Source organism: Eucyclogobius newberryi, unplaced genomic scaffold (genome assembly GCF_026437365.1).
Source record: "Eucyclogobius newberryi isolate DKJ021-1_F unplaced genomic scaffold, fEucNew1.0.hap1 SCAF_14, whole genome shotgun sequence".
Taxonomy (NCBI): Eukaryota; Metazoa; Chordata; class Actinopteri; order Gobiiformes; family Gobiidae; genus Eucyclogobius; species Eucyclogobius newberryi.
The window spans coordinates 15989543-16017322 of record NW_027315768.1 but is presented as its reverse complement, the minus strand read 5'-3'; the positions used below and the strand labels follow the sequence as shown (position 1 = coordinate 16017322).

The window sequence follows — 27780 nt, the reverse complement described above, 5'->3', positions numbered from 1 at the left end:
TCTCTTATGCTTCTACCAGTGTTTTTCTGCGCTTTACGCTCCCTTATGTGGCGCCCTCGTGTGGACACAAAACAAACTACTGAAATCAGACATAATTGCTTTGTTTACGCGCGCATTTCAAGCCAATACTGAATGCTACACATAAAACAACATATTTTAAACACACAACAAATTTTCTCTTTGGTATTTAGTTTCAAACCACGCCACAAAATATCCCTGCACACAATCCGAGGGGAGAGGCTAATAAGAGATAGGACTGTAGTGACTTTGATGATGCGCGTGGGCGGGCGCGTGGGCGAAGAAGAACCGCAAACGAGCGCGTGCACAGGGAAAGAACGCGTCAGGAGGCAGAGGACTGGATGCGCTCAACTGCTCCAAATAAAACACAGCAACTAAGAGATGAATACAAATGAGGCGTACACATGAGGGACAATGAGGAAAAACAAAAACACATACGTTTTAGTTGCATTTATTGCACAAACAGCTTTGACAAAATGGATGTTACATTGTTAGAGAAGTGGAAAACTATAGGCCGCCTACATAATGGCTGCATTCAGATAGGCATAAAAGTAGCCATGTATTCTTCATTAATCGGCTGAAGCTAAAAAGAAACGCCTCGAAAGCTGGTAAGACCATTCATGAAACGTTTATACTGTATTGAGCAGATAAAACTTCTTCAGGGAGTTTGCATATGTGCATTATGTGTGAGTGATGAGGTCTTACACTGCATCTTTGGTACAAGAGAGCACCGGGATCACAGGCCTTTACCGTGGCTCTCACTGAAGCAGGCAGGACTCTAAACATGATGGCTTTTTCTACTTCACTTGCTTAGTAACAAACCATACAAGGGTTGGTACAAAACTATGCACATATGGAAGTAACAATTGTGTGGGTAGAGGGACTAAACACACTATTCACATGGTCAGCGCTTAGACTACACACAGTCCACTAAAGTCAATTGGTCAGTACAATAATCTCAGGTATGGACACATGGACAAGGAACAAGCAGACAACTTGTTAGAAAGGCACAGAGCTTTAGAGAGTGATTCATTGAAGTTACCACTAAAGAAGTGCCACACGCACATGAGGAACTCACTAAACAGTGGTGGAAAGTCACAAAAGTAAAAGTACTAATTTGAGAGCAGGTATCAATACTTTCTAATCCACTACAGTGACTACAGTGGACTGAAGTAGCAGTATTTTATGTTTAAGTATGAGATCTGCTGAAATGGCAGAGGGTTTATTCTTTTTAGCATGTTTATTGAGAGATCTTGCCTAACGTTCTAGTCTGGGTTTTGAGCAAACTAAAATGTATGAATAAAAATGACCAGGAATGTTAAATTGATTCAATGAGAGAATTTCTTTCTCTTTATCCAGATAACTACATTTGACTTTACAATAGTACTTAAAGGAATACATTTAAGTAGAATTATATCTGTACTTTAATTTAACAAAAGGAGTACTTCTTCCACCACTGGAACTAAACAGTAACTATTGGCCAAAATATAAAGTAACAGTATCATCGATGGGGTTGTACAGCGGCCACAGTGGAGTAAGAGATGAATTGTGACAGTTCCATTATCTGTACAGTCTAAGGGCAACGGCAGACATGTATCCATTTAAACAAAGTGATTGTTACAGCATATATTAAGTGCAATATTATTTAAAATAAAGGTTTGGGTGAATCATTAAATGGCACCGATGACATTTTGATGAAGAATACCAGATCTTTGTCCATTTTAAATTCACCTTTAGTATCCCACAATGTGACATGTGGTTAGAAAAGGTGAGTCAAAGATGGACAGGAGCAGGAAATTAGAGGAGGTTTCTGTTGCCGAAGATGTTATTGGGGTCAACGTAGTCCTTCACAGATTTGATCATCCCTAGACCCACATCGGAGACCGTCTCTCTCATCCACTCCTTCCGAAGTTTCCCCACTAAATGACAGAAAAAAAAATAAAAGAAGAAAAAAAACAACTGGAGGAAGAAGACCGAAGGGGAGAAATAGAAGAATGGGCACGGCTGATTGCTCAGCAGGCTGCTGGGAGCCAATCAATCTTGTGAGAGTGAGTGAATAAACAGAGGGTGATAAATGCTTTTATTCAGGGAGGAGAAATGTTTTGCATGGCATGATTTATGGAGCTCAGCAGACTATCAAACTCATTAGGCTGTGTGTGTTCCCAGGGGAGGGGCCGGCTGGAGCGGGACGTCCCCTGCTTTCTCGCTCTCTCCCTCACCCTCTCTTCCTCCCCAGTGTCTATCTCGCTCCCTCTCTCCCTTCAGTGCCCCTCTCTTTCTCCCTCCCTCTCTTCAGTACACTTCCCAGTGCCCCTCTCTCCCCCTCCTCTCTCCCCCTCCTCTCTCCATTCAGCATCCCTCTCCTTCTTCCCTCTCTCTCCCCCCCACCCACCCTCTCCCTTCACTGCCCCTCTAACAGTCTCTGAGCAGACCCCGCCTGTGTGCTGTGTCCCCTTGTGTGCACAGGGGCCTCCAGACCTGACCTGGGGGCTGAACATAAGTTATGCCACAACACACACAACATGGCCATAATACTGCAATAATTATTGACATAATGGCTCTGTAAAACCATGTTGATAAAGTTATTTGACAAAGGAGAATATCTCTAGCAACCGGTTTGACTAAAAACATTTTGAAAATAATTTCTGCTATGTATTTATTACTTCCTATTTGTCCTTAGAGCAGTTTTGTCTGGGCGGCTGTCAACAGAACTTTGTCCAACAGAAGTGTTCTGTTGAGGCAGTAGGCCTGGAGCAGTCCCCACTGCTCCAGCAGCTGTCCCCTGTCATTTCCTCTACAGCTCGGCCCCCCACAGCTCTTAGCAGGACGTCCCAGACATGGACAGGTCTGCTGACTGGACTAAACACTATTTAGCAAACTTCACTTCACTTTATACTTCCACTACTCTGTCAACTGTAGGTCAAGGTCTTTAAATACGTTTTTGGCAACACCTGGTGGCCAAAAGGGGAATTTCAAATTCCATGGATAAAAGAATATAATTATTTCAATATGCATAACTCTTGTAGTTATGCATTTTGAAATAATAGTTAGTAAACAAATCTCAATGAAGAAACTGGTTTTACAATTTGTCTAATTGAAGGCCTTGAGATACTTAAGGAAAGTAAACGTTATTTCTTGCTAATAAACAACTGTTTAATTGAAAACTATCCTTATTGAATTAGTAAATGTATTTAATTAATGATCCGGAAATGTTTATATTTAATAGTACATAATGAAGTTAGTATTTCTTATTCGTATTTTGATTTATTCCTTATTGTGAGAACAAAGTGGCCATAGTAGGTTCAGTTTGATAACTAAAGGCTGATTATCAGAGGAAACTAGATGGAAAGTGCACAGTAGAACATTCACGTTCATAACATGATGGGTTATTTTGTGCCAGGGGAAGCCCATGTTAATAGGCTGCATAGAGAGAGTTGATGAATGAGGGAGGGCCAGCGGGGAAACCCCAGATGGGGATCAGCGTCGAGGCTGGGGAGACCCGTCTCCCGACACCAAGGCAGACAGTGGGGTCACCAGAGAGCGCGCCCCTCTCACACCTCCAGATGGTGACAGACACCAATCGGCTGCTGCCCACTAACTACTCCTCTACCTCTGAGTTCATCCTGGTCCCACAGCCGTCCCTCCCTCCTCTCACCAAGAAGAGAGAAAACAGAAGGTGCTGCCACTGCATCATTGCCTCCATAACAGTGGTAATTTACACATCTATTCTTGTCATATTCTTTCTTTTTGGAGTCCTATTGCAATCAATCTCAGCCAGCGTTGTGAGTGCTACAGAGACTTGAAAAGAGATGCAGGTAGTTATTCCTGCAATGACAGATTTCTCTCTTGAGTGGAGAAGCCAAGGGAAGAGCAAGACGACCAAACTTGACTAAAATAGGTCGTTTTTCTCTATGCAAAGTTCAGAAACCTGCCAGGACTTGCATCGGTGTAATTGAAGACTGTGGGCACTGGGCACCCCAGAGTGGCTCTGCAACAGCAGTGACTGCAGAAAGTGGGCTCAGCAGCTCTTTGACCCTCTGGCTTCATTGAAAAATGCACATTGGACATGAAAGACGAGCTTCAGGAGTGACCTGGACGTCTGTGATATGGTAGAGGTTAAAACAGGCCTGATGGATGGACAACTTCCAGCTGATGGATGTTTAACAACTTCATACTGCAGCAACGCTATTGGCCCAGTTACACAGCTTCACCTATAGAACACGTGTTTACACATTTCAAAGGGTTTGAGCACAATTACGGCCAGAAACAACACACTTTACATTATATTCGGCAGTGCTTTCTACGCACCCGAGTGCCAGCAACACCCGGCAGCAGCTCTCTGACCTGCTGTAAATTCAGGGCCACATAAATGTATATTTCCTGCGGTGCCCTCCCACCTCTCCATCCTTGACTACATCTGTTTTGTTTGATACACAAAACCCAGTGAAACTAGCTCCATTTGTCAAGCACTGATTGTGGGCAGACAAACCAGCCTGTCTGTGGCAAGATAGCAAGGCCCACCGTTATTAATCACAATTACAGAGAGGGCCCCGAACACAGGCGCTGCATCAATATCCCCTCCTCTCCCCTGTCAACGCGGAGCAGATCGGGGTGGCCAGGCCACCGTTTGGAGGTCACTATACAGCCACTGATAACACCGGCATCATTTACCGTGGCCCACTGCCTCCTTTTTATTAGCAATCTTTTAATTTTGAACCCGTCCCCGCCTTCAGGAAAAATTGTGGTTTAATATCGCAGCTGATTCACAGCATACTGTTTTTGACAGGTGTGATGAATAGCCCAAAGTGATGTATGAAAACAGCGAGGCGGATGGCAATATAGATAAAGCCCCATTTCGGTTAGCCCTGATGGGGGCCGCAGAGATACGCCCCCCCTCGACTCACGTTTCATTTGGCCTCTGCTGAAATGAATAAATGGCAAAGTTGGAGCCAATCGACTGAACTGCAGAGCAATATTTTAGACATGTAGTAGTGAAAGGTCTCCATCCAAATGTACATTTACACAACTAACGCTCATCAGGGCTTTACAAAGGAAATGATCCTTGGAAACTTTAATCTGCCCAGATCAGTATAAGCTTCCATTATAAAACACTAGCAAGTGAAAGCTCATAATATGTCATGTTGCACCAGTTTTTACATATATTAGGTATTTCTATTAGTTATGAAAACTACATACCTCCATGATGATGTGACAAGCTCCCTCCATTGGCAAGAATCTCCTCTCGAGCTGCACGCTGAACAGAAATAAAATAGCAACTTAACTGTAGAGCCCATATAATTGTCATTTAAATGGTCAATAATGGCAAATTAAAGTCCACTTTAACATTACCAGTGAACCTACCTCCACTTGCTCATACACATGCACCGGGTCACTGAGTCCTCTGTAGTTGAAGGCAAAATAAAAGTACACACAGGCACCAGAATCATACGTCTGTGTGACCCTGTGATAAAGAGACAAATATAAATGTAAGACACTGCTGGCGCCAACTTTGTATTTTTATGTACTGATTACCTATTTTTATAAACAAGTTGAATTCTCTATCAACATAAAACACAACCAAATCTGAACACCCAAGTTTGCATTTTTTAAACTCTGCTATTATGTGTTTGCATAAAAACAGAATCTAAAAAAACAGAAAAACAGAATCTAAGTCAGAGTTTGAATTTGTATCAATTCTGTCCAAATGTAATAAAATACACAAAGCTTCTTCTGGATGTTGCATTAATAGTGTGGGCTGGGCCTCTGCAGAGGGGTTGGCTGCAGAGCCCTTGTTCGTTTGACATGGCCCATCACCTGGCACACTGACTCTTCTCGAGGTTAAATGGACAAATCAATCATTTGACAGACTGCAGCCGGGAAATGAATGGCTGCAGTATAATCAGACAGAGGCCTAATCTTTGCACAATCTGTGAGCAGCAGCCTGCTCCTGCTGCCTGGCTCAGCGCCCGTCAGTGCGGCGTTGTAAGGGAGGCCTTCTCACACTCGTTTTCACATTGATTAAGTTTAGCGAGTTTTGGCTCCTAAGTTGTGACAAACTTTTTCTAAGATGCCAGAACACCAAATGATTAATTTGATCTTGAAAGTAGTGTGCGCTTCACGAAAAAAAAAATCTAAACCTCTGATGTATGCATCAAGCATTTACCCCGAAACTAGAGGATGAGATTGACCAGGTTTGAGGGAAACGATACCTGCAAGAGGAAAGCGGTGGAAACTGCACTCCTCTGTCTTTACACTCTCTATTGATCCTTGCCTTTACATTTCGACAAGTATCCAAGACCCTGCAAAAGATTGTCATACAATATTTAAACATATTTTTTTTTTAAAATGCTCAAAATACAAAAATACATTTAAGGCCTCAAAACAGAAATATAGTGAAGTATAGTATATAGTGAAAGTAAATAGCCACAGATGAACAAAAAGCTTTGAGGAGGAGAGGTCCCCACTGGAGTGCAAATGGCCGCCAGTGCTGAGCATGTGCAGTGGAGTGTGGCGTGTGGAGGATGGGGGGGAGGATGGGGGGAGGACGGGTAATGAGGCGGACACAGGCGCTCGCATCAGTGCCTGATCTTTGCTCTCTCCATCAGCTGAGCTACGCCACAAGAAACTTGTCTGTTAGCGTCTACATGTATGTGTTAGAGACAACTCGTTCTAAAACAATGTGTAATGATGAAGGAAGTGAAAAACATGCAAGGCAGAAACACCGATGATGTGTATGGAGGCAAAACAACAATGACAAAAAATACAGATGAAGATGCAAAAAGATGCTAAGAATGATGAGACATTAGTAAAAGAACAATTTGGTGGCTTGTCCATCTACACACCTGTCCCAAGGCACAGAGGTTTCAAATGACTCGGCAATCACATAATAATCCATACCCAAGTCCTGTAAAAATGCATAATGTTAGAATTATAAACACATTCAAGCCATTCATGCAAATACATATTTAAAAAAAAATCTTTGTTTGTTTTTCCTGTTTGTCAAATGAAAACATAACGTGCACATTGTGTGAATCCAGAGCAAGATTATTTTATGTATGGATAAAAGTCTAAATTTAGGCTTATTTTAAACACTACTCATAGATATTCAGAGATAAATTAGGGAGACCCCCTGCTCCTGTAATGCTATAAAACTTTTCATTGTTAAAAGAAATAATCATTTCAGTTAAACACAATTTATTTGAAGGAATTAAGAGAATTAAATTGCTTGAAAAGAAATCCTGGGCTCCTCTCCTTTACAGAAGCACCTTTTGCTCAATAAGATGACAGGGCTATTCAGAAGAATCCCTGTCACACTTTTTATTCTAAACTCACTGCCTATAATGGTTTGACAGCGCCTACTGAGCTGTGTGTGAAGTGGACACCTGAGTGACAGACACTGACATCTAAGTGACCACAGCACCTCAAAGGGGGCGCTCCAGGTCTCACTCTGCAACCTTTTGTGTTGTGCACTAAGCATTCTGCTGTAAGAGAGCTCGTCAAGACTGGACACTCCCCAACTGCCCGTCAAAACGCCAGAGTAGTGACCCACCCGAAGGTACGCGATGACAAAGGTCAACATGTAGCCCCTCTGCCCATTGTCCTCTCCAGCTGCCAGGCCTCTGCAAGAAGATAACAGGCTTAATATTTAACAGCGCTTTCTTTCAGCCTTGTCGGCGCCACTGCTCCTCCTTTTAACAGTTGCCAGGGAGCCTGTCAATCCCACAATGTACGGATCAATGGTGCTATGCTCTGTGCGCTGCTACAGGTCAGCCACACATCCATCACCTGTAGTGTGTAATCAAATTTTCATCAACCTCCCAAACTAATCAGGGCAAGCTCATTAGAAAATCGTTGTATTGATTTTTACCCTTCCTCCCGCTTCCTAACTCAAGGAAAAAACATTTCACACAGAACCACAATAATCTATCACTGGCACTTTATCCGATGGGTGACAATATCTGATCTGAAACAATGCGATATAGTTCAGTAAAGACGTTTCATTACGAGCCACTGACAGAGCTCAAGTCAGTTATGTAAACTAAACATGCTTAAGGTGGTGTTCACACGTTAGCGCGCTCTACTAGATTTAGTTCTGTTACTTCACTTGTGGGTCGGTCCTGTTCACATGCATCGCTCATCTTTCTGCCGGCAGCAGGTCATTCAAATTTATGAATTTTAAAGAAATGGGTAAGATTAGGAAAGCATCAGGGTAAAGGGTAAGACATTGTTTTGTTGTATCCTATTGGACACAAGCGCACCACTTTAATGACATCATGTTTATAATAAAGCTGCAGTTAGAGTTACTGGAGGAAAAAGTACAAGTAACTACTTGATCCGATGAACACTATGACATAATCAAATTATTTTTCAAAATAACCAGACTTTTGTGGTTTTGTTTTGAATGTAAATATGCAAATGTGTCATGTTGTGTTAATATGCAAAATACCGGTATTAGTTTATCAATTTTGGAAATTTGATTCATGCATTATTTAAATTAATTATTTCAGGGACTGTATTGCAGTTGCTAATAATACTGAACAATTAGTGTTTCATTTATTATAGGTAAAGTATTGCAGTACTTACCAATATCGTACCAATATCATGTATTGCAATATATTAAAATTGTAATATTGTCCTAAATTGGTAAGACATCAATACATATAAGCAACAATGACTTTAAAAAACAAAGGTATCATCTACTAGCCCCATGGAAACCTGATCACTTCCATATCTCTCCCATCAGCGCTAACCGTTTTAAGCATTCTGGGAGCAGCTGTTTACAACGGGACAACCGCACCACTCTCTGATACATCGACCTAGAACTGGTGCTAGTGTGAAAACGACCTAAAGATTATTCTAATCATGTAAAATGGGAACATTTGAATAGAATTGATTGTACTGCACTATTGTACCACTTAATATTATAAAAAAAAAAAAAGCTATGAATGACATATGACGACTATTACCATAACGGCTCGACTCAGGAACAAGTGTCAATCTCAGTGGATGATGAAGAAGGTGGCGGCAAAAAAATACTTAAACGCTAAAAACGTTATATGTGCATGACTGCAGACAAGGAGGCAACTTTTCCAGGAACATTTACCCACATTACATATGTGTGACATATCAAAAATGGACTTTTATTATTATTCTATCTTTAGGATGTTGAATTTTGGAGTAATCCAGCATTGTCCAAGGCCTGAGTGCTCACAAAATGTCTGTTTTCATCTACCCCCTATAATGTTGTGTTACCTGTGTTACCATGAACTAAACAGTTGGTAATATTCAAGTTATAGTTCAATACTAAAATACTCAAGAAAAAAGTATAATATGTTGTCTTTAACCACTCAAAAGTGTGCATACAATAAATACAATACTGTACACGTCGTCTGGGCTCCAAGTGGCTCAACAATCATAATAAATCTTCCCACTCAATAAAACCTTACCCAAATTTGGCAGCGATGTCATAGACTTGCTTTTCATGCTGCAGGACCTTCTCACGGCCTCCCTCAAACAACAGGGTGGCCACGCACAAGCGGTTGGGGTCAAAGCCTTTGAACTGCACATTTAAGAGGCAGATTCATTCGTCATTATGCTACAGTCATGTCAAGGCGGGATTTGACAGCAACTTACCTTTGTGATGTAAAATTTCTTCAGGCCATCCAAAAATGATGTGAACATTGAAGATACTTGGGGTTTCAGTGCATGCCCTGTCAAAACATTAGTGAAGACATTATTTACTGGGACACAGCCATTGACGCATGCAATAATGATGTTGACATCCTCAAACTGATTAAATTAGCCAATTCTAGAACAAAGAGGGAACTAAATAAACTGTAACATTTAAATAACTTTTTCAGCTGGCCAGTGGCTACCAGCGACAGCAGCTATAAATCAGAGGGTTTCCGAAGGGAAGTGGGTTTGACGTGCTGATATCCGTCTTCCTCAGCCACAATTTTTGATTTATTCCTGATCGGACGCACAAAAGTGCCCGTGGACAAGTGAAAATGAGGGGCTTGGGCCAATGGGACGACAATCAATCACAGCAGGGTAGTCTCGGGTGATCTTACTGAGACTTAACACTTCATTTATTTCCCCCCCATGCTCAAGACTCTTTATCACTCGGGATACTAATTGTTTTCATTCCAAAATTTGATTGCAGGTCTTCAAGGTCTTTGCAGCCATCATAGTCAATAATTAAATACTAATAACATCCACTGCATTTGCATTATTTAACATTCAACAATTGCTTTTTTTGATTTGTTTAAGATATAACTAATACACCTTTTCTAGTATTTGTAATATTTCATCCTCAAGTCTGTGCCAAACTGAAAGGACCTGTGAATACATCAAGTCTCCTTCCGCAACAGCTTGTGTGATTAGAAGAATGGAAGAACGTGCCACTAATAGGCCCAAGACCCAAGAAGGTATCGGAGAGCCAGAGCTTCCAGTTATTAGTGGAAAACCCTGCCGCTTCATCTTCCCTACTTAATGCTAAGAAGTACCTACTCGGAGAAAAGTGGAAATATGGGAAAGATAATGAGGTCTCTGGAGACTGGTGAACTGTACGGAAATCTTTAGCAATTCCAGGTACATTGCTCTTGAACAACATCATAAAACTGTTAACAATTGCTTATTTCTGGCTGGGGTCATTTTTCACAACGTTCAAATCTTGGCTGGTTATCGTAGGTAAATCAAACTGGCAAGCACTTTATTGATACAACTCTGTATTCAATTGCTAAAGAAATTAAAATGATTAAAATCAACTAAAATGAATGATTAGTATTGGTCAGTTAGCAGTAAATTCTATGAGCAAAGTGGGATGTTATTTTGAGTAAAAGTATAAATAAAGATACATCGCTGGGATTTCCAAGGTATAGAGTGCTACTTCAAGTTAAATATTTAGATCTTAAATACAAGCTCTTATTAGACATTCTGATGCCAAGTACCATCCAAAACCTAATGAAGACAGAAAACCTACCGAATTGAAATTGTTCATTATCCATGAGTCGTATTGATGCCGGAGCGCATCTCTGCAGAGAAGAGAGATTTCAGTTACTATAAATCTTTAAAACCAGTAATAGTGGCTCCACGCCGTGACCTATTGGATGTCCTGTTTTAAATCATATTGGCAGAGGAAACAAATGAATGGCACACTTGCATTTGCACACACATACCTGCCTGGCAACCTCTCGTAGGCAAGCAACACCTTTCTCAAAATTGGGAAACACGACCGATCCATATTTCTGATACTCTGGCATGGGTCGGATCTTCAGTGTAACCTCCGTAACCACGCCCAGGGTTCCTGTAGAAAACAAGGCATGAGCTAGAATGAACATATGTTTCTAAAAGGTTCTGGTACATGTCAGGCGGGTTAGGTTTGATCTGCGTCTTACATTTCACCACCAGTAGATCTGCTTTTCTACCAACAACATCACTGTGGATGAATACCATTTGTCAGCAAATGGAAGAAAACAAAAGCTTTGTCAGAACAAAAACGATTAGCATTCAGGTCTGACATTGTGACCAAGGCACAGTGCAACATTTTGCTTCTGCCTTTAATATGGTCAGAATTATAGATTAAAATGTATTTCATTTTATAGTCTCCTTACATATACTACATTTTGTGATCTCCCTTTAAAAGGCCATCCAGTAAAACAAACAGTTTTATATGTTTAACAAATTCAAATAACAAAATGTGTATTATTACTTTAATTAATTATACTGCATCATGCTTTGTGTTCTTGGGCACTGCAGTAAACAGCCATCATGAATTATATTCAAGATGAATATGTCCTCATGGCTCGTGAGTACAGCTCTGGCGATTCGGCTTTTAATGGGTCTTTACGTGTCACTAAACAACACACTGCTCCCTAGTGGCCAAGTAAAAAAGAACATGGGGCCTAGACAGCTCCGCAGGCTCCTCCCATCTGACAGAAAGGAGGGGCTATTGAGAAGACAAAATGGGAGGAGCCACATGGGAGAGAGAGGGGGCGAGAGAGACACTGGGGGCGGGGCAACAGTTTGAGTAGGAGAGTTGTAATGAGACAAGGTCATAAAAACTCAGGGGAATAAGTGAAAGGAGTAATGTGGTACTACGCAGTATGAGTAACCTTTTACTACTACAACAAAATAAACAAGATGCGTGGAACACAAGTCAAATTCAACTTTAGATTCTTGCTGCAAAACAAACTACAGTCTCAACAATGTAATATCGAGCAGTGCATTAGGTTAGCACCACTATGCTCTCCTCTTTACTTAGCATCAATATGTATCGCCATATTTATTGCTCACTATTTTTTTGAATTTTATTTAATTTTGTCTATTAAAAACAAATACAAAAGAGTTTTCACAATTGATCTCCTAAACACAAAACACACTTAAATTTTAGATTCAGGAAAAATAGTGAGCGTTAAACTGTGTGTTTTTTGTGTGTTTTGTTTTGTGTCATTCTGTCGGTGAAAAGTCAGATAATTCTGATAGGATAATGCAACCTTTGCCTCATTTTATAGATAAGGCAAGTCTTAAACAAATAAAATGCTAAATGCAGAAAATACTTTTGCCGCAGACCAGGCTTCAATGGACTTTGTACTATTAACAGCTAAAAAGAGAAAAGTACAAGCCTAAACTAGGATACTTTTCCCTCCAGTTCGACGTGGGTCTGCATCAGGGCCTCATCCTGGTGGTCGTGAGATGGTGAAATCTATTTGGCCCTTTTTGAAAATTCCACTCATTACAGAAGTCGATGAACATTTTGACTAATATCTACAAATTGATATTCCTGGAACTACCAAAAATGGCCAGAGAGCAGATTGTTGAGCTTTGTAGGGCGAATAAAAAGTTTGTGGGCACAGCTGTTTCACACAGAGATGCCAAGAGTCTCAATATGCTCATTATGTTGTGGGGGACCAGGCATATGGCAGTATCCTCTGTGGACGCGCACAAGGACAGGTCGCAGAGATGAGATGGGAGCTAGCAAATGTCCTCCTCAACTAAAACAAATCCGACAGTAGCTGGTTAATATGTACCGGCACATGAGAACAATCCTGGTGTTACCTTTTATCAGACTCGTAGACTAACACGACAGAACACGTGTGAGCGCACAAGTGGAGTCGCGTCAGAGTCAACACACCTTCAGAGCCCAATATGTAGTGGTGGACATCTGGGCCGGTGGACATTCGTGGGACCTGACAGCTCTTCTCCATCACACCACGTGGGGTCACCATCTTCACGTGGACCACCTACACAGGCATCAGAATTAGGAAAAGTATAAAACATTTCATTTTGCAAAATTACTACAAATCGTATGGTAGCATTTAAACAACATTTTGCAAGATAAATGTCGATTACGGTCTAAATTTAAACCATTCTGGGTGTCATTAAGTATTTATTACCAGATCTTCAATATTGCCGTAGATGTTCTTCTTCATGCCTGATGCTCTGGTTGCTACCCAGCCCCCCAGGGAACTAAACTCCATGGAGTCAGGCTCATGCCCAGTGCAGTAACCACTCTCATTAAGCTGTAGAAACAAACAACTTGGAATCAGGGAAGCCGTAATTGTAAAGACTGGAACCATGCAAATCCACAAGAATGTTTAAATAACAAGCAAGAGGGTAAAATAATTGAGCTATAATGTTTCAAGGCTCAAACTATGGTTTGTAGCAGTTTGCAGGCTTTACAGAGGGATTGGTGCATGCCACATCTACACAAGTCATATAGATTTATTTTGTGTTGAAAAAAAATCCCCAGTTATAAACACTACGGTTGTGTATGCATTCTGAAAATGGCAAAGAACTGATGCTGTGTTAGTGGGTGTAGGCACTTTTAAGATATATGGTCACCTGAAGTCAGAATAATACCAATACATAATTCCCAGGGGCATTCATCCCACCAGGAGGTAACGTTAGACCGTGTTTTATCACATCGCTCCACAAGCAAGTACTTTATAATTCAGATCCATCTGCTCCATAAAAGCAGTGGATAAAATGCAGAGGTGACTTGCTTTGGATGCAGCTCACGCGTTACCAATCCCTACATCACAGACCTGCTCCTTCTCCATTTTTCTGAATTAGCGTGATGGTGCCATGCCATCTGCTCATGACTGAAGCCTGGGTCCCTAATCCCCACCACGCTGCTCCCGTCCTAAACTCAACACCCACATTTGAGGCCAAGGGCATGTATAGCTGTACGGGGTTGTGTCTAAAAGCATCAAATCTGAGCGTGTAGTGGATGAATATGGATATGTAAGTGCTTACCAGTTTTTCCAAATCCTGACCCACAATACCAGCTTCTACATGGGCAGTAAGGTTTTTCTCATCGATCCACAGGATGCGATTCTGCGAGTTAAGCACATGCAATATTCTTGTTCACGTTGTAGGCCATGTATCACGTGCAATGTAAACAGAAAGCAATACAAATCGATGGGTTTGGAATGGACATCACGTAGCTGCATATTGAAACTAAAACATGAATGCAAAGCTTGATCAAAGGCACCACGATGGGAGGTCAGCTCTAAACTAGGAAGGAAAGGAAGGAAACCACGGATACAAGTTAGGACAATAGCAAATTTATGACCATACTAACAATGAATCCAATACAGTATAATACTATAATATAAATACAAATTTCAATGCTGCAATTATGCAATTCTGGCCTCTTAAATTTGACCGCCATGGGTCAAAAATAAATGTTGCTTGGGCAGATAAAAACACAGTAAGTTGGCTTAACTCAAATTTAACATCCATTTACAAATATATGCCTCTTATTAAGGGCACTGGGTAACGGGCCTAGCTTTACCTACAGGAGGTCGTTTTACACCTGCCATCCATTATGTTCAAGAGGCAATAAAAGTTTACGCTCTACACATTCAGCCCCTTTCATGTGCTTCCTCTAGAGTCACCTGACCTCTGACCCCTGACACAGAACAGTGACCACTGGTGTCGAGGTTCCACAGCCAGTAGGCGAGCAGCAGGAGGACAGCTGATAAATCACCTCTATGTGCACCGCCATCAAAGGGCCTGAGCGCGCAAATTCACCATTTTATTAGAACTCTCAAATGTAAAGTGAGCAGGAGCACCGCTGCTTCCTGTCTTCAACTGTTAAAGAACAAGCAACACTTTTGTATATGGCAGTAAGCCATTTTGATAAATATAAAATAAACATTTATACCGATGTAAATTATTTTTAAATTATTTTAATGGTATTTTATCAAAATAACATTCTGCTGTTGTTACATACCATCTGAGAAGTGTCCAAGGACACAATGGAACGAGTTTCCTCTGGGGGGCACTCTAGGGCACTGGTGACGCTTGTTCCTCCTAGGCAACAGTCGAGAGGTCAACAGTTTCCAATACACCAGGTTTAAACATTAAACACACATTTTAAACATTAGAAAATATGAGTAAATGCACAGCTCAGCACTGTAATAACTGTTGAGCTATCTGACTAATGAGGACAAAGAAAATGTCTCTATTGCTTACCTCCATATGGCATCAAACAGACATTGTGTTTACAAGCCAGTTCTACAATTTTGACAACATCACTGTGGCAGCCTGAAAAGAAAAAGACACATTTAGATCATGACAGAACAGCAAGGAATGTGAAAATACAAAATGGTCTAGAAAAAGAAAAATGGAAAGCCTTTTACTGTAAAACTAACTATTAAAGTGTTATTTGCTCCTTATGCTTTTGAGTGCTCAGGACATTTCACAGGCAGTGTGAAGCTATTAAGAGTGGGATGAACTGGATCGATACAAATGTGTTTTAGCTAGTCATGGGTCCCTCATCCATTTACAGGAGCGGCGAGCAAGTGACAAGAGCAGCAATACCCACCACCTACATAGATACGCTTGACTGGCCTCCACCGCTTTGGAGAAATGTCTCTAGAAGACAGATCTTTAGCCAACAGAATAAAAGCTTTACTGGCGGTGAATGGTAAGATAAGGATATCAGTTGTGAATGAGTATTATAAGTTGTTATGTGGAATGTTGCTTACTTCCAATTTATGACTGTGGATGAACAGATGTATGCAATAAAATGTGTGCTGGAAATAACTGAAACCAATCTCAAAATCATAATTCATATCTGCACTGTGAAAAGCCCAACTGCTGTTTATACCATCCTTCCACTGACACCATTAAACCTCCACTCATACATATTAATATCATGGCTTCTGCTGAGATTAAAACCCTTTAAATCACAAAGCAAGTGTGGGATCAGTGTTTACCATGTGGGTGGATGGAAACAGACCAATCAAATGCAGGTATTCCGTTTTCAAACTTACTTGGCCACACTACAATATCAGGAACACGACCAATCTTTCCCTCTCGCAGGGCAAAGATCTCATGTAGACAATGTCCTATTAGAAAAGGCACATATGAGCATACATACTGTAAGCACTTGTACAAAGCCATATCAAACATTGCTTACCATGGCCACGGAATACTCGGTCCTCTGCATCAACTGAGAATGGAATCTCTGTGGCTTTTACTTCCTCCACAAAGGCCTCATTAATAGTTGGAGGTTGTACGGCAGTGTTATTTAGAATAGGCTGCAAAACACATGAATCATTTTAGAAATGAGGCTCTTCACATGTTGAGTGTTTGATAGTCACAGAACTCACTGTTGCGGGACTTTTGTGATGAACACTTGCTCCAAATGTGCCTTCAAACCAGTCTTTGAGTCCAGGAAGAATCATACCACTTAGTCTATACCTATAACATGCAAAACAGAACACTCTTTCAGTTGGATTGAGAATTGGATTCAGAAGGATAAAGTGGGCAGTGAAGCACGTTTAAATGGCTTAGAAGTAGCACAATAAAAGTCAGGCAAAGGTGAAAAGATACAGTAGTACAACTACAGTGTGGAGAGAATACAATTGTGCTTGATTTTTACATGACAACATGGCCTGTCCATAAACTTAGAATGAGAAAAATGCATTTGTCCTCAATATAATATATCCGTCTTTTCTTTTTGTATGGCTCCTTTGGCCTGTAGGCTTTGTTGGACAGAAAAGTGCAGCGTGAAAAAATGGGGATGAGACTGGGGACGGATATGCAGCAAATTGTCAGAGCCAGTTGTGACCTCATGACCCCACAGTGTGCCAGCGACCACCAAGCAGCACTGGCAACCCAGATTCAATTGTTGTTGCTGTTGTTGTTGTTTTATGGCGGTTGGCATCCAATTGTTGCATTACCGCCAGACTTTATTCCTCAGACTTTTCGTAGTCCTCACTCTGTCGTAGTCCGTAAAAGTACTCCTTCCATTGCTTTGGTGTTACAAAGCCCATGAGGTCATGATATGTCTTTGTGACTAGAATAGTTGTTGTTGTTTCAGAGACCAACCGGCTTTATGATTGTAGCTCCTATTTTTATACCAGCAAGAGCCCAGAGTAAACCCTACCTCGAACTCTAGAGATGTAACAAAGCTGTCTTTGTGACCTCAGAGTTCTGTGTAACTGAGCAGCTGGCACAGGGTCAGACCAGCGCTGTGTACCACTATGTCTTTGTACAAGAAACCATGAACACAGTGGAAAAGCCTCTTTACCAGTGCAGAGGCTGTTGGGACGATTCCCAAGTAATAGTGAAGCAGGTTGTCCAGGTTGTACCAGATTACTTGCGTCTGGCTGTGACATTGCTTCTAATACTTATGCCATGCACAAAACAAATATCTACAATCTAAGGCAGCTTTGGTCATGACCGCAAGATAGCAAGGACAAACAGCACAATTCTTGATAAAAAGAGAGAAAAAAAAAGAAAAAAAAGTCAATAGCTTTGGCATGTGAGCTATGTTTAAAAAAAAAGAAGTAAAATTAAGAAATAGATCCTGGTAAAGACAAAAAGCCGTTTATTCTAAAGTTTGGGGTTTGAAAGATGAAACACAATTGATCTTATGGATGACAGTTGCGTAATTGTAATTCCAACCACTAGGTGTCAGTAGGAACACATAGCTGTAATATACGCTACACTTTTTGGGTGAAATACGTTGTGTGTGTGTCAATACTGAGGCAGCATCTCACATAGAAATACATTCACTGACTCAGATCATTACAATTAGATTACATTTGATTTGATTACCTTTTCCCAGTAAATTCTGCTTGCCCTTTCTTGTTGAAGAGAAATTTCGAGTCACTATAACCCCACCCGTTCCATTTCATAATGTCCTGCCTGTGAAAAGAACACATACGATAGAAACCACAGCTTACATTCAGTTCAGAAAAGTGTTAAAACATGAAAATAAACAATTAACAGGTTCTACAAGCAGCTAGGTAGTAGTTAATATAATCAATTAATATAAATGCATTTAAATGAATAATTTCCCTTCAAAGATCTGTCTTGTAACAGCAAGCACAGCTAATAACAAACTCACTGATTTATACTGTAGCATAACCTGAAAATCCAGTTTTATAGGAACAACCCTGGAGTAGTCAGGGTTTTAAAGATAAGCTACAGGGCCTTGATAATAAGCAGAGCAGTTGAGGCCATAGATAAGAGTCATGTTCCTCAGACAGACGCTAGATGTCAGCACTTTGACTCCAAACAAGTGCAGAAAGTCAGACCACCACTTGTCTTGGCCAATCAGGTCAACTGAGGAGGAAGTGTCACTGTGTCACTTTTGTCATTTCTAAATTCCATTCTTGAACTTTTATCAAGCACATTCTTTGTGTGATCATAAAAAAGTATGTTGTTCTCCTAGAGATAAACGTCTGATAACGTAGGTCTAGAGTATTTGTCACAAACGATTCCAATAATGTATGTTGCTGAAAATCATACAAGGAAATCAATGCAAGATATTATCAAAAGTGACAGCGTTTAGGCTCTTTATAACACAGCCAAAGCTAAACTTAAGGCTGCATAAAAGTCTAAACGTCAAAACATATGTTGTATAAAGTCGGCATCGCAAATGCCAAAAAACCCCGGTTATATAAAACTGTCAAAACCGCACCCTCAGTGGAGCACATTAATGGCTCTTATCTGTCACAAATAAGGTTGGTAGCATATAATTGAGGAAAGGTGACGCGTATAATGAGTACAATTACAGAAAGTGTTGTCCAAAAGTCTCCTAAGCAGCAGAAGTGAGGCTAAATAGCTGAGAAAAGTGTGAGGAGCACACGAGCTAAAGAGGATGCTCACCTCCTCCTCGGCACGCTCCGCTCCTCCTCGGCCGCTTTGGGTTGACTCTCCTGGGCTTTACATTCAGCGGCTGTAATGTCCAGTTGGTGGTCTAAGGGTCTCTGTAAATGCCCGGCGATGATTCTGAGTCTTTGCTGTGCAGCTCGGCTGTCGGAGCCGCCGCTGCTGTTGGCCGCCATGCTGCTTCCGTGTTTGTGCCGAGGGGCGGGGGGAGCAGGCGCGCGCGCCGCCTTCACGGACATCACGGTCAGTTCAAACAAAACTAATATTTACAACCCTTACATTTTGTTACATTTAGTCACTTGGTTTATTTTAATTTTTATTTGAATACGCAGCCCCCCGCATACAAGAAGAATACACACCGTGCAGAATAGTCTTGAATATATTCATTTAAATTCTAGCTGAATTTGCCAAAAGTCCACATGGTCATGGCCCCCTTTTAGATCCGGTGGTTCACGCCCCCCCAGTAATAATTCGACCTATGGGCCCCCCTCTACATCCATGGTCCCCCTACTGTACCACCGAGGCCCCCCAAGGTGCACCGAACCCCTCTTTGGGAACCACGTACGCCATAAGATATGTGTGCATACATTATACATTGAAGTATTCATTTTAAGATGTAATAAAGTATACTGAGCTGAATATATAGACACTTGATTCAAATGCAAAAATCTACCAGTGGTTCTTTTCTTTCGACTACTTGAAAGGGTTAGGACTGCTGTATATCTTTAATATCTTGATTAAAACTTGATTGACAACAATCAGATGAAATAGTATAGTGCAGAAATTCATTGCCAAAATCATTCTCATGTCATATTATCTATAAATTGGTATCTAAAAATAGTTCTAGGAGTAGGCCTAAAACAACAGTGGAAAAATATCTAACTAAAACTATAGCCTATAAGACTAATGTTGAAAGTAAAGGTACTTTTTCAAAAGATGCACTTTACTAGGCTGATTAGAGTTTGCATAATGTTAACTCTAGGACACTAGGTCTATTGACCTAGCCGAGCTGAGTATGTGCACTTGAGTAATCATGAGCAAAACGACACAGCCTCTCAAAAGTCAACAGCTTTATTAACAGAAAGAACATTTTAAACACAGTGTCACGTGTGATTTCCAAAGATACTGGCTCCCAAAACAAAGTTCTGTAATGCACTGACTACAAACAACTAGAGTCTAAGTGTATCACAGAACTTCATTTGGAAAGCCACATTGCCACCTCACATGTCTGTGTGAGACATAAGCCACATCACAAGGGTTCACCTCTTTTCTGAAAAACACAAAGGCATAGACATAATACTTTGCATCTCACCCTAAACAGCCCCAATGGAAATCTAATATAATAAGAGGCCCCCTGTTTGGGGCCTGTGGAACTTGTAACCCCAGACTTGATTGGCTGACACAATGGGAAATGAATTAGACACAACCTGAAAATGAGTGAATCTTGGCCCTGATGGGATTGGGTGCTCCTCCCTTGTGTCGCGCAGGTAAAGCAGGCCAGGTGGAGTCATCTTACATATTGTCATATTGTTATCAACAGAATTATAATGCCTCAACCCATATTATGGTATTGTGAAGCCAGTGTGCAGCCCATAGTATAGCCTATTCATTCACTTTCCTAACAATTAACCATTTGGATATGAATGCCAAATGTATTTATATCCGCCAATGACAAATGTGCCATATGCTTAATCGACATTCGAGTGCTCTGTGTTTTAGAGACTATAGACCTACCTGTTGAGTTCAGAACTTTCTCCACATATCCTGAATGCAGAAAATGTTCAAAGTCATAGCAACAATAAAGTGGTAGAAGCTGCAGTTCTTACATGAAACTAAGCTACACTTTTTTACACACAATTTACCTCAAAATTTTATTCAATTTAAAAATATAGGCTATACAACATCACGTTTAATAACAATTGTTTTCAGTCAAACTATGAAGTTGCAACTTAAAATAAAACAAAGTTATGTCATACTGTACCTGATGTAATGTAGGCTGGCGCAGGGGGACAAGCTGCAGTCAGACAGGAGCCAGAAATGCTATGATTACAAATTAAAGTAGAAGACAATCTCCTCACATACCACGCCAAAAGCAGAAATGTCAATGCAAAGGGCAGATTTCGGTGCGGTAGTCCCGGAGCATGCAGTCCTCTGGTCGTAAGGTGGCTATGACTGCTTTTATCTTTTCTTCCCCCAGTCCTGTGCAGTTCACCATATGCAGCTGGAAGAATGTCGACGTGGAGCTGCCAAACGTGAACGCGTTTCAGGAGCGCGCTTCAGAGGGAACGGGCTTTTGAGTGTGTTTTCGCACCGCGGCACAGCAGACTGCACTTCAGTGTCAGCTCCTTTACAAAGAGGTGTTATAGAGGGGAAATGTCATTACTGCTTTGTTAGGCAACTTCAGCGTAACTTTTGTGTAGCCCAAGCCGTTAACTAGACATATTTGTAATTATCTATGTTATAAACCTGCTTCCTTATCACGCATTCACCATCATACCACTGGGAACAGTAATTATAGGCGAACTATTAAACAACACGGCCCATTACCGTCCAGGATAGTGTTTCATTGGAGACAGTCACACTAACTGTGGGTCAAGTCTGAATAAGTGTAGTTGGATTCAGAAGGTTTGTTATATAATCTGGGACGTTTAAGCGCGGATGTGTCCAGGAGTTTAACGCTATAATCTATCCCACCAGCAGGGGGCACCACACAACAAATCTGACACGACTGACGTTTTCCGAGCGGGTTTGGCGAAGATACGTTAGAAATAAGAATGTGGTTGGATTTTTATCACCACGTATTTCATGGGGGAGAACTGTATGGAGGCCTTTATTTACCAGACGAGAGGAAGTCCGAGCGCGTCTCTCATTGGTCGGCGCAGAGGGGCGTTACTGACGCCGCCGCGGGGGGAGGAGCTCTTATTTCCGTAATGATCATCATCAGATTAGAGGAAGCAGCAATATTTCTCTCAACTCCGCAACGCAAAAGGACTCGTACTGTGTAGGATTGTTCAACATTTTGTACGGGAAATCACATATCGACAGTAAGAGTCTGTGTCACCGCTGCTGGAAATGGAGGTGCTGCATCAGAGTCAACAGGTACTGTAAAAGTGACCAGACATCACCTGACATGGACGCGGACACTTTCCCTGGACGAGGAGAACCGGGCCTCACACTGTCAGTCTGTGCTTGACGTACTGTAACTTTGTGTCGTTGCCTAGAATCAGAGAAGTTAAAGAGTTTCGGTCACAGTTCGGGTTATTACATGTAACTAGCTGCTGTGTTGAGCCTTGGCTTGTACCATTATAATGTTCTTTTCATTAGACATAATCATCTCCAGCTCTGTATGTTGAATTTCACGTAATGCTGTAGGCGTTTGTTTTTGTTTTACCTCAACATACTTTCGTTCAGATCCTTCTCGTAACTGCCTCGTTTTACTCCTCCCCTTTCAAGGCATGTGATCTCTTATCTTCCACAAAAGAGTCTTGAGTTTATAACCTTTTGAGAATAATATTAAAGTCATATTCTCTGTTTCCCCGTGTGGGTTGTGTCACCGTGTAGACACCGTCCTGGACATGTTCTCTGGGGACAGGCCATGAAATAATCATCATGTTGATATAAAGCAGTGAAATATGCAGCTAATGCGTCCGTGGGCTTCAGAGTTTATCTTTGCTTGTCATATTGAGAGGTCACTGGTGGTCCACGGCTGAGTGATCCTGCTGTTTTTGGAACGTTTGCAGCTGTGTTTCGTCATCCATGGTCAGGGGTGGATGACCATGGCGTGTGATGAGAGAGCCAGGTCCTTCCTGAGGCCCTCTGGTGATCAGCCTCAGAGTGGTAAATGAACAACTCCAGAACTAAAAGTACACACACTTTGAACTCATGTGTGGTGGTGGTAGACGACATTGTGATCGTGGCACAGCTGCTGTATTGTGCTTCGTGCTGAAATGTATCTCGAAGGTCATTTCCAGCTTCAGCGCTGTGTCTGTCTTAACTTGGTTTTCTGATATCTGTTCGGCGTTGATCCTTTATCTTAAAAAGTGTTTAAAGCGTCGTATAACCTGATTGGATCGATAGAGAAATACACAACAGAGCCTAGAAGTGTGGATTTTACTGACATGTTATACTATTCTGTACAAGCATTGTTTAAAAATACATGCAGGGTATTGAAGGTAATTGCCAGCTTCCTTGTGCAACTGCCAAATGAGCCTGGTTACTGATAACTTGATATGTTACACACCCTTTTTTCCTCTCATTGTGTTTGATCGGATTAGATTAGGTACAATATATGTCGATCAATTTATTGTCCACACCATAAATAACCGATATCACCTTCACATTGAAGGGCCGGATGAAAAGTCCTAACTCCTCCTTTTATGGTCATTGCAGCGGTTATTTGTTTTTCTAAAGGACTTGTATGACTTGTCTGATAGGCTCATGAGGTGTGACCAGCAAATAAAGAAGTGTCGGGTTTTCATGTTTGGAATTAAATGACCTCAAGATGTGTGCGCAGGCATTTTAAGGAGACTTCCTTATTCCCGCAGTAGCCTTAATGTCTGCTTGTGTGCGCACCTCTCAGTGGGCGAGTATGATTTATAGTAGGCAGCCTAAGTAACATGTAATCCTCGGCAACCACAGCTCTGATGCAATGCTGAGGTACAACGGATTTGTGGCTTTTTATTCCTGTAGAGGTAAAATCCAAGTGAGTGATCTGCCAACTGTGTTTTCTTTTAGATCCCTGTAAAGTGGCATGGGGATATTAACTAGTAATTTTATGGTGTTTACTATTCTTTGTTCTGTATCTTTAGGTTGTTTCTGTGGGCAGTTTCCGCTCCACTTCCCCAGGCTGTGTCATGAGAATTAGTCCATTAGTTCTGTTTATAACAAATCTGAGGAACAAGCTGGTCAGATGCTCTGAAACATTACAGGAAGGATCATTGGTTTATGCAACACCTCTCCCTTGTGAAAGTTGCTTCAGTAAAGAGATTGGAAATCATTAAATGACAAATAAAATCAGAAAAAAAGGCTTTAGTAATGGTACCCATTTTGTATACAATTGTTCAGTTTTTTTTTGACTGAGCAACTGCCTTTTGGAGACGACAGATGAAAGTCACACCTTGCCTTAATCAGACAGGCAACGGGTCAGTCACCTCGGGTAAGGTGACTGAGTGGCGTTGGTGTGGCGGTGTCTTGGCAGCATTAAAAAAGAGAAGTATATCCATTATTCATTCCAGGCCTACCACTTGACATTATTGCCTGTCTTGTTAGGGCACAGGTACCGTGGCAGGGATGTGGCAGTTGCAGCCACCATGCTTAACCATTTTGTGCGCCTGACCGTGTTTGTATCCCTCAGGACATGGACCTGATAGACATCCTGTGGAAACAGGACATAGATCTGGGTGCGAGGCGGGAGGTTTTTGACTACAACCATCGACAGAAGGAGTATGAACTTCAGAGGCAGCGCGAGCTGGAAGAGCAGAAAAGGCAGCATCTGCTTCTGGAGCAGGAGAAGGCCGTGTTGGCAGAGCTCCAGCTCGATGAAGAGACCGGGGAGTACATACCCCTCCCCGCGCCAAGCACCTCACTGCAGTCAGCAGGCACACCTCTGGAGGTTACACAGGTAAATGCACAAAAGCTTCATTACTCATGTCATGGCTGTAGGACCGCTCCCTCTACCTTTGATAGGCCCACGCTGCTGTAGCCAGGTAACCACCCCATCCTGTGCCATTACAGAGGCAAAGGTGGGTCAGGTGTTTTGCATCGGTGTAAATAGAACACATAGGCCCTCGCCTGTATTGAGATCACTGTGCAGTTTTTAAAATACTGTCGATCTAAATTACTTTTGTATTGTCATTGCAGAATCTGACATTCGTTGAAGAAAATAATACCATTTCATTTGATGAATGCTTGCAGCTACTGTCGGAGACATTTCCTGTAGAGGAAACTGAGGTAAATACTTTAATGAAACTGTAGATATTTGATCATATCTTTTGCTCATTTGATGTTTTACTTACAGAATACTTCATTGCGCTTGTGCACTGCTGACATTTCGCCCTGCACCAGTGTGATGACTCCTGAACAGCCATCTCTGCTGCCCACCACACCTTCCCCAGTTCAACTGCCCTCACAGAGGATGTCCATAGATTTGGAGCAGGCCTGGATGGAGCTTTTGTCTCTCCCCGAGCTGCAGGTATAATACATGGATTCTACTGCCTCAATGGAGTCGTAGTTTGCACTGTTACAATTATCAAAAGAATGCACGGACGGCTGGAGCCCGGCTTTCAGGACAAACGTTTTTTTGTTTGAGTGTGGGATTTGGCACTAGTGTGGAAGCAGGTGTGTGCAGCAAACTCAGTTAACGTAAATTGTTTAAATAGCAATATCACAAGGGGAGAGAATATGGTATGAAATATTTGATTGCTTTAATTTCTAAAAGTTGGTAGAAAGCTGCTTTATTCACTTTTATTTGAATTAGGTGGATGTTGAAGTTGAACTCTGAAATCATAGTTTTTATAGGAAGCCATTAAAGTGAATATTGGGACAATTTGAATTTCTGACAGTGATAATTCTGTCAACTTCAAATGACATTTGAAGCGTTTGCTGAATTTGTGTAACCATTATATAGTTAAAAGCATGTGCTGCTCACACCAGTCATAATCAGTTGGATACATTTGTGGTGCATACTGTCGTGGCCTAACCTAGAAACACTTTTACCTAGTATTAATATGGTCGGAGGGGCCTATGGAGCAGATTGGTCTATCTAGCCCAGAGCAGCTGTGGCTACTTAAGTTGCTTTCCACCATTAGTATGAAGTGAATGAACAAAACAGTGACTCGTTTTGAGGCTTGTCAGGCCCGTAAAGCACTGTACAAATATACGGCATTATTTATCATGTGTCTATATGCATTTTAACACTTTGTTCTTTGTCTTTTAGCAATGCATGCACATGCAAATGGAGGACACATTGGAGACAACCATTTATCCAAACAGCTCAGAAGTGCAGAATCTAAACTACACTTACTTCCCTGTGTCAGAGAGCACAAACGGTGCATGTGCCACTGAATATCTGAGCTCTTTTAATGCAGTCACACCCAATGTCCTTCCTTCTGACAATCAAAACCAGGTGGATGCTCCTGCAAACTATACTGCAGGTACCGAAGACTTCTGTGACATGTTTTACACAGAGAATGTGGCAGCTGAGAGCAGTGGTCGTGATGAATATGAGAGCAACGTCATGTCAAGTAGTTCACCATTCACACCAATAGATCTGTATAGCCTCTCACCAGAAGCAGCATTTGAAAGAGACAAACCAAGCCCCACTGTGGAAATGACAGAGTCTGATTCTGGAATATCAAATGCAAGTCCAAATTCAAGTTCACCAGGTAAATCTGTCTACGATGGCTATGGATACAGTGATTCTGACATGGATGAGATGGACCAGAACCCAGGAAGTGTACAATCTGACTACTCAGAGATGTTTACAATAAATTTCATCCCTGATGAGTTACCAGGTACATCCATTTCCATATCGGATCAATCAAAACATAAAAATCAAAAAACGCACAGGATCAGGCTGGCAGAGGAAAGTGGCCATAACAGAGGTCCCTTCACAAAGGACAAGACAAAGAAACGCTCTGATGTGCGTCTCACGAGAGACGAACAGAAGGCAAAGACCCTCAAAATTCCCTTCACAGTTGATATGATAATCAATTTACCTGTAGATGACTTTAATGAGCTCATGTCAAAGCACCAACTAAATGAACCCCAGCTTGCCCTTGTCAGAGATATCCGCCGGCGTGGTAAGAATAAGGTTGCTGCCCAAAACTGTCGAAAGCGTAAAATGGAAAACATAGTAGGCTTGGAGACTGACCTGGATTCTCTAAACGATGAAAAGGAGCGCTTGCTTGGTGAAAAGAGCAAAAACCTGATGAATCTGAAGGAAATGAAGAAGCAGCTAAACAGCCTTTACCTGGAGGTCTTCAGTTTATTGAAGGATGAAAAGGGGAATGGTTACTCTCCCTCCGACTACTCACTACAACAGTCCACTGATGGAAGCGTATTTCTTGTTCCTCGCATTAAGAAGACTATTGTTAAGAGAGAAGGCAACCACCTATCACTTAAATAACATACTGCTTTGACATTGAAACACTATGCAATAATTTGGTGTTGCGTAGCGTACAGTATTTTTGCTTTAGTACTGTATTGCTCGGATTCTGCTCATGCATACAATGTTGTAATATATTAACATTACTATTTTATATCTGATACCATCTTATTTGTATATAATATATACCTGCTTTTGCGTCAGATTGAGTTATTCTACTGTATATACTGTGTATATATTTCTGTGTGCTTTCAATTATATTGTTAGAACTGATTTGCCTTTTTTAAAGTCTGAAATATTTTCAATAAAGTAATGTTCTGATTATATGGGCTCCGGTTTTATAGAACTTAACATTGTACTTATGGCTGCAACTCTGTTAAATTGGCTGTGTAAAGACTAGTTTCATAACATTCCACATGCTCCAGCTAGTCAATGTCAGTGGTTTAAGACAAAGGGCAAGTTGTGTTTAAACAAAGCCATTGCCTTAAGACGCTTTTCACAATCTGTTCTAGCCGGAATGTTTT

General features: G+C 41.4%; 2 protein-coding genes and 2 long non-coding RNA genes across 4 annotated transcripts; 1 reads left to right on the top strand and 3 right to left on the bottom strand.

The window, feature by feature from the left end:
• Positions 1-444: 444 nt before the first annotated feature.
• Positions 445-19355, bottom strand: agps (alkylglycerone phosphate synthase). The gene is made up of 20 exons (XM_072444504.1): positions 19150-19355; positions 18094-18183; positions 16641-16731; positions 16448-16568; positions 16302-16376; positions 15499-15570; positions 15257-15336; positions 14275-14355; positions 13413-13538; positions 13151-13259; positions 11196-11323; positions 11000-11051; positions 9652-9728; positions 9465-9577; positions 7568-7637; positions 6861-6922; positions 6228-6317; positions 5380-5479; positions 5215-5272; positions 445-1937 (listed from the first exon to the last, which is right to left on the bottom strand). The coding sequence occupies exons 1-20, from the start codon at positions 19326-19328 to the stop codon at positions 1816-1818; spliced, it is 1896 nt and encodes a 631-aa protein (XP_072300605.1). The 5' UTR covers positions 19329-19355; the 3' UTR covers positions 445-1815.
• Positions 19356-20207: 852 nt separating this feature from the next.
• On the bottom strand, positions 20208-21233 carry LOC140359164 (uncharacterized). Its single transcript, XR_011926833.1, has 2 exons — positions 21134-21233; positions 20208-20422 (listed from the first exon to the last, which is right to left on the bottom strand). It is a non-coding gene; the product is annotated as an uncharacterized lncRNA (long non-coding RNA).
• Positions 21234-22142: 909 nt separating this feature from the next.
• Positions 22143-27579, top strand: nfe2l2a (nfe2 like bZIP transcription factor 2a). Its single transcript, XM_072444489.1, has 5 exons — positions 22143-22251; positions 24506-24772; positions 25012-25101; positions 25169-25342; positions 26087-27579. The coding sequence occupies exons 1-5, from the start codon at positions 22225-22227 to the stop codon at positions 27275-27277; spliced, it is 1749 nt and encodes a 582-aa protein (XP_072300590.1). The 5' UTR covers positions 22143-22224; the 3' UTR covers positions 27278-27579.
• On the bottom strand, positions 23245-24506 carry LOC140359528 (uncharacterized). Its single transcript, XR_011926866.1, has 2 exons — positions 24269-24506; positions 23245-24041 (listed from the first exon to the last, which is right to left on the bottom strand). It is a non-coding gene; the product is annotated as an uncharacterized lncRNA (long non-coding RNA).
• Positions 27580-27780: the final 201 nt, after the last annotated feature.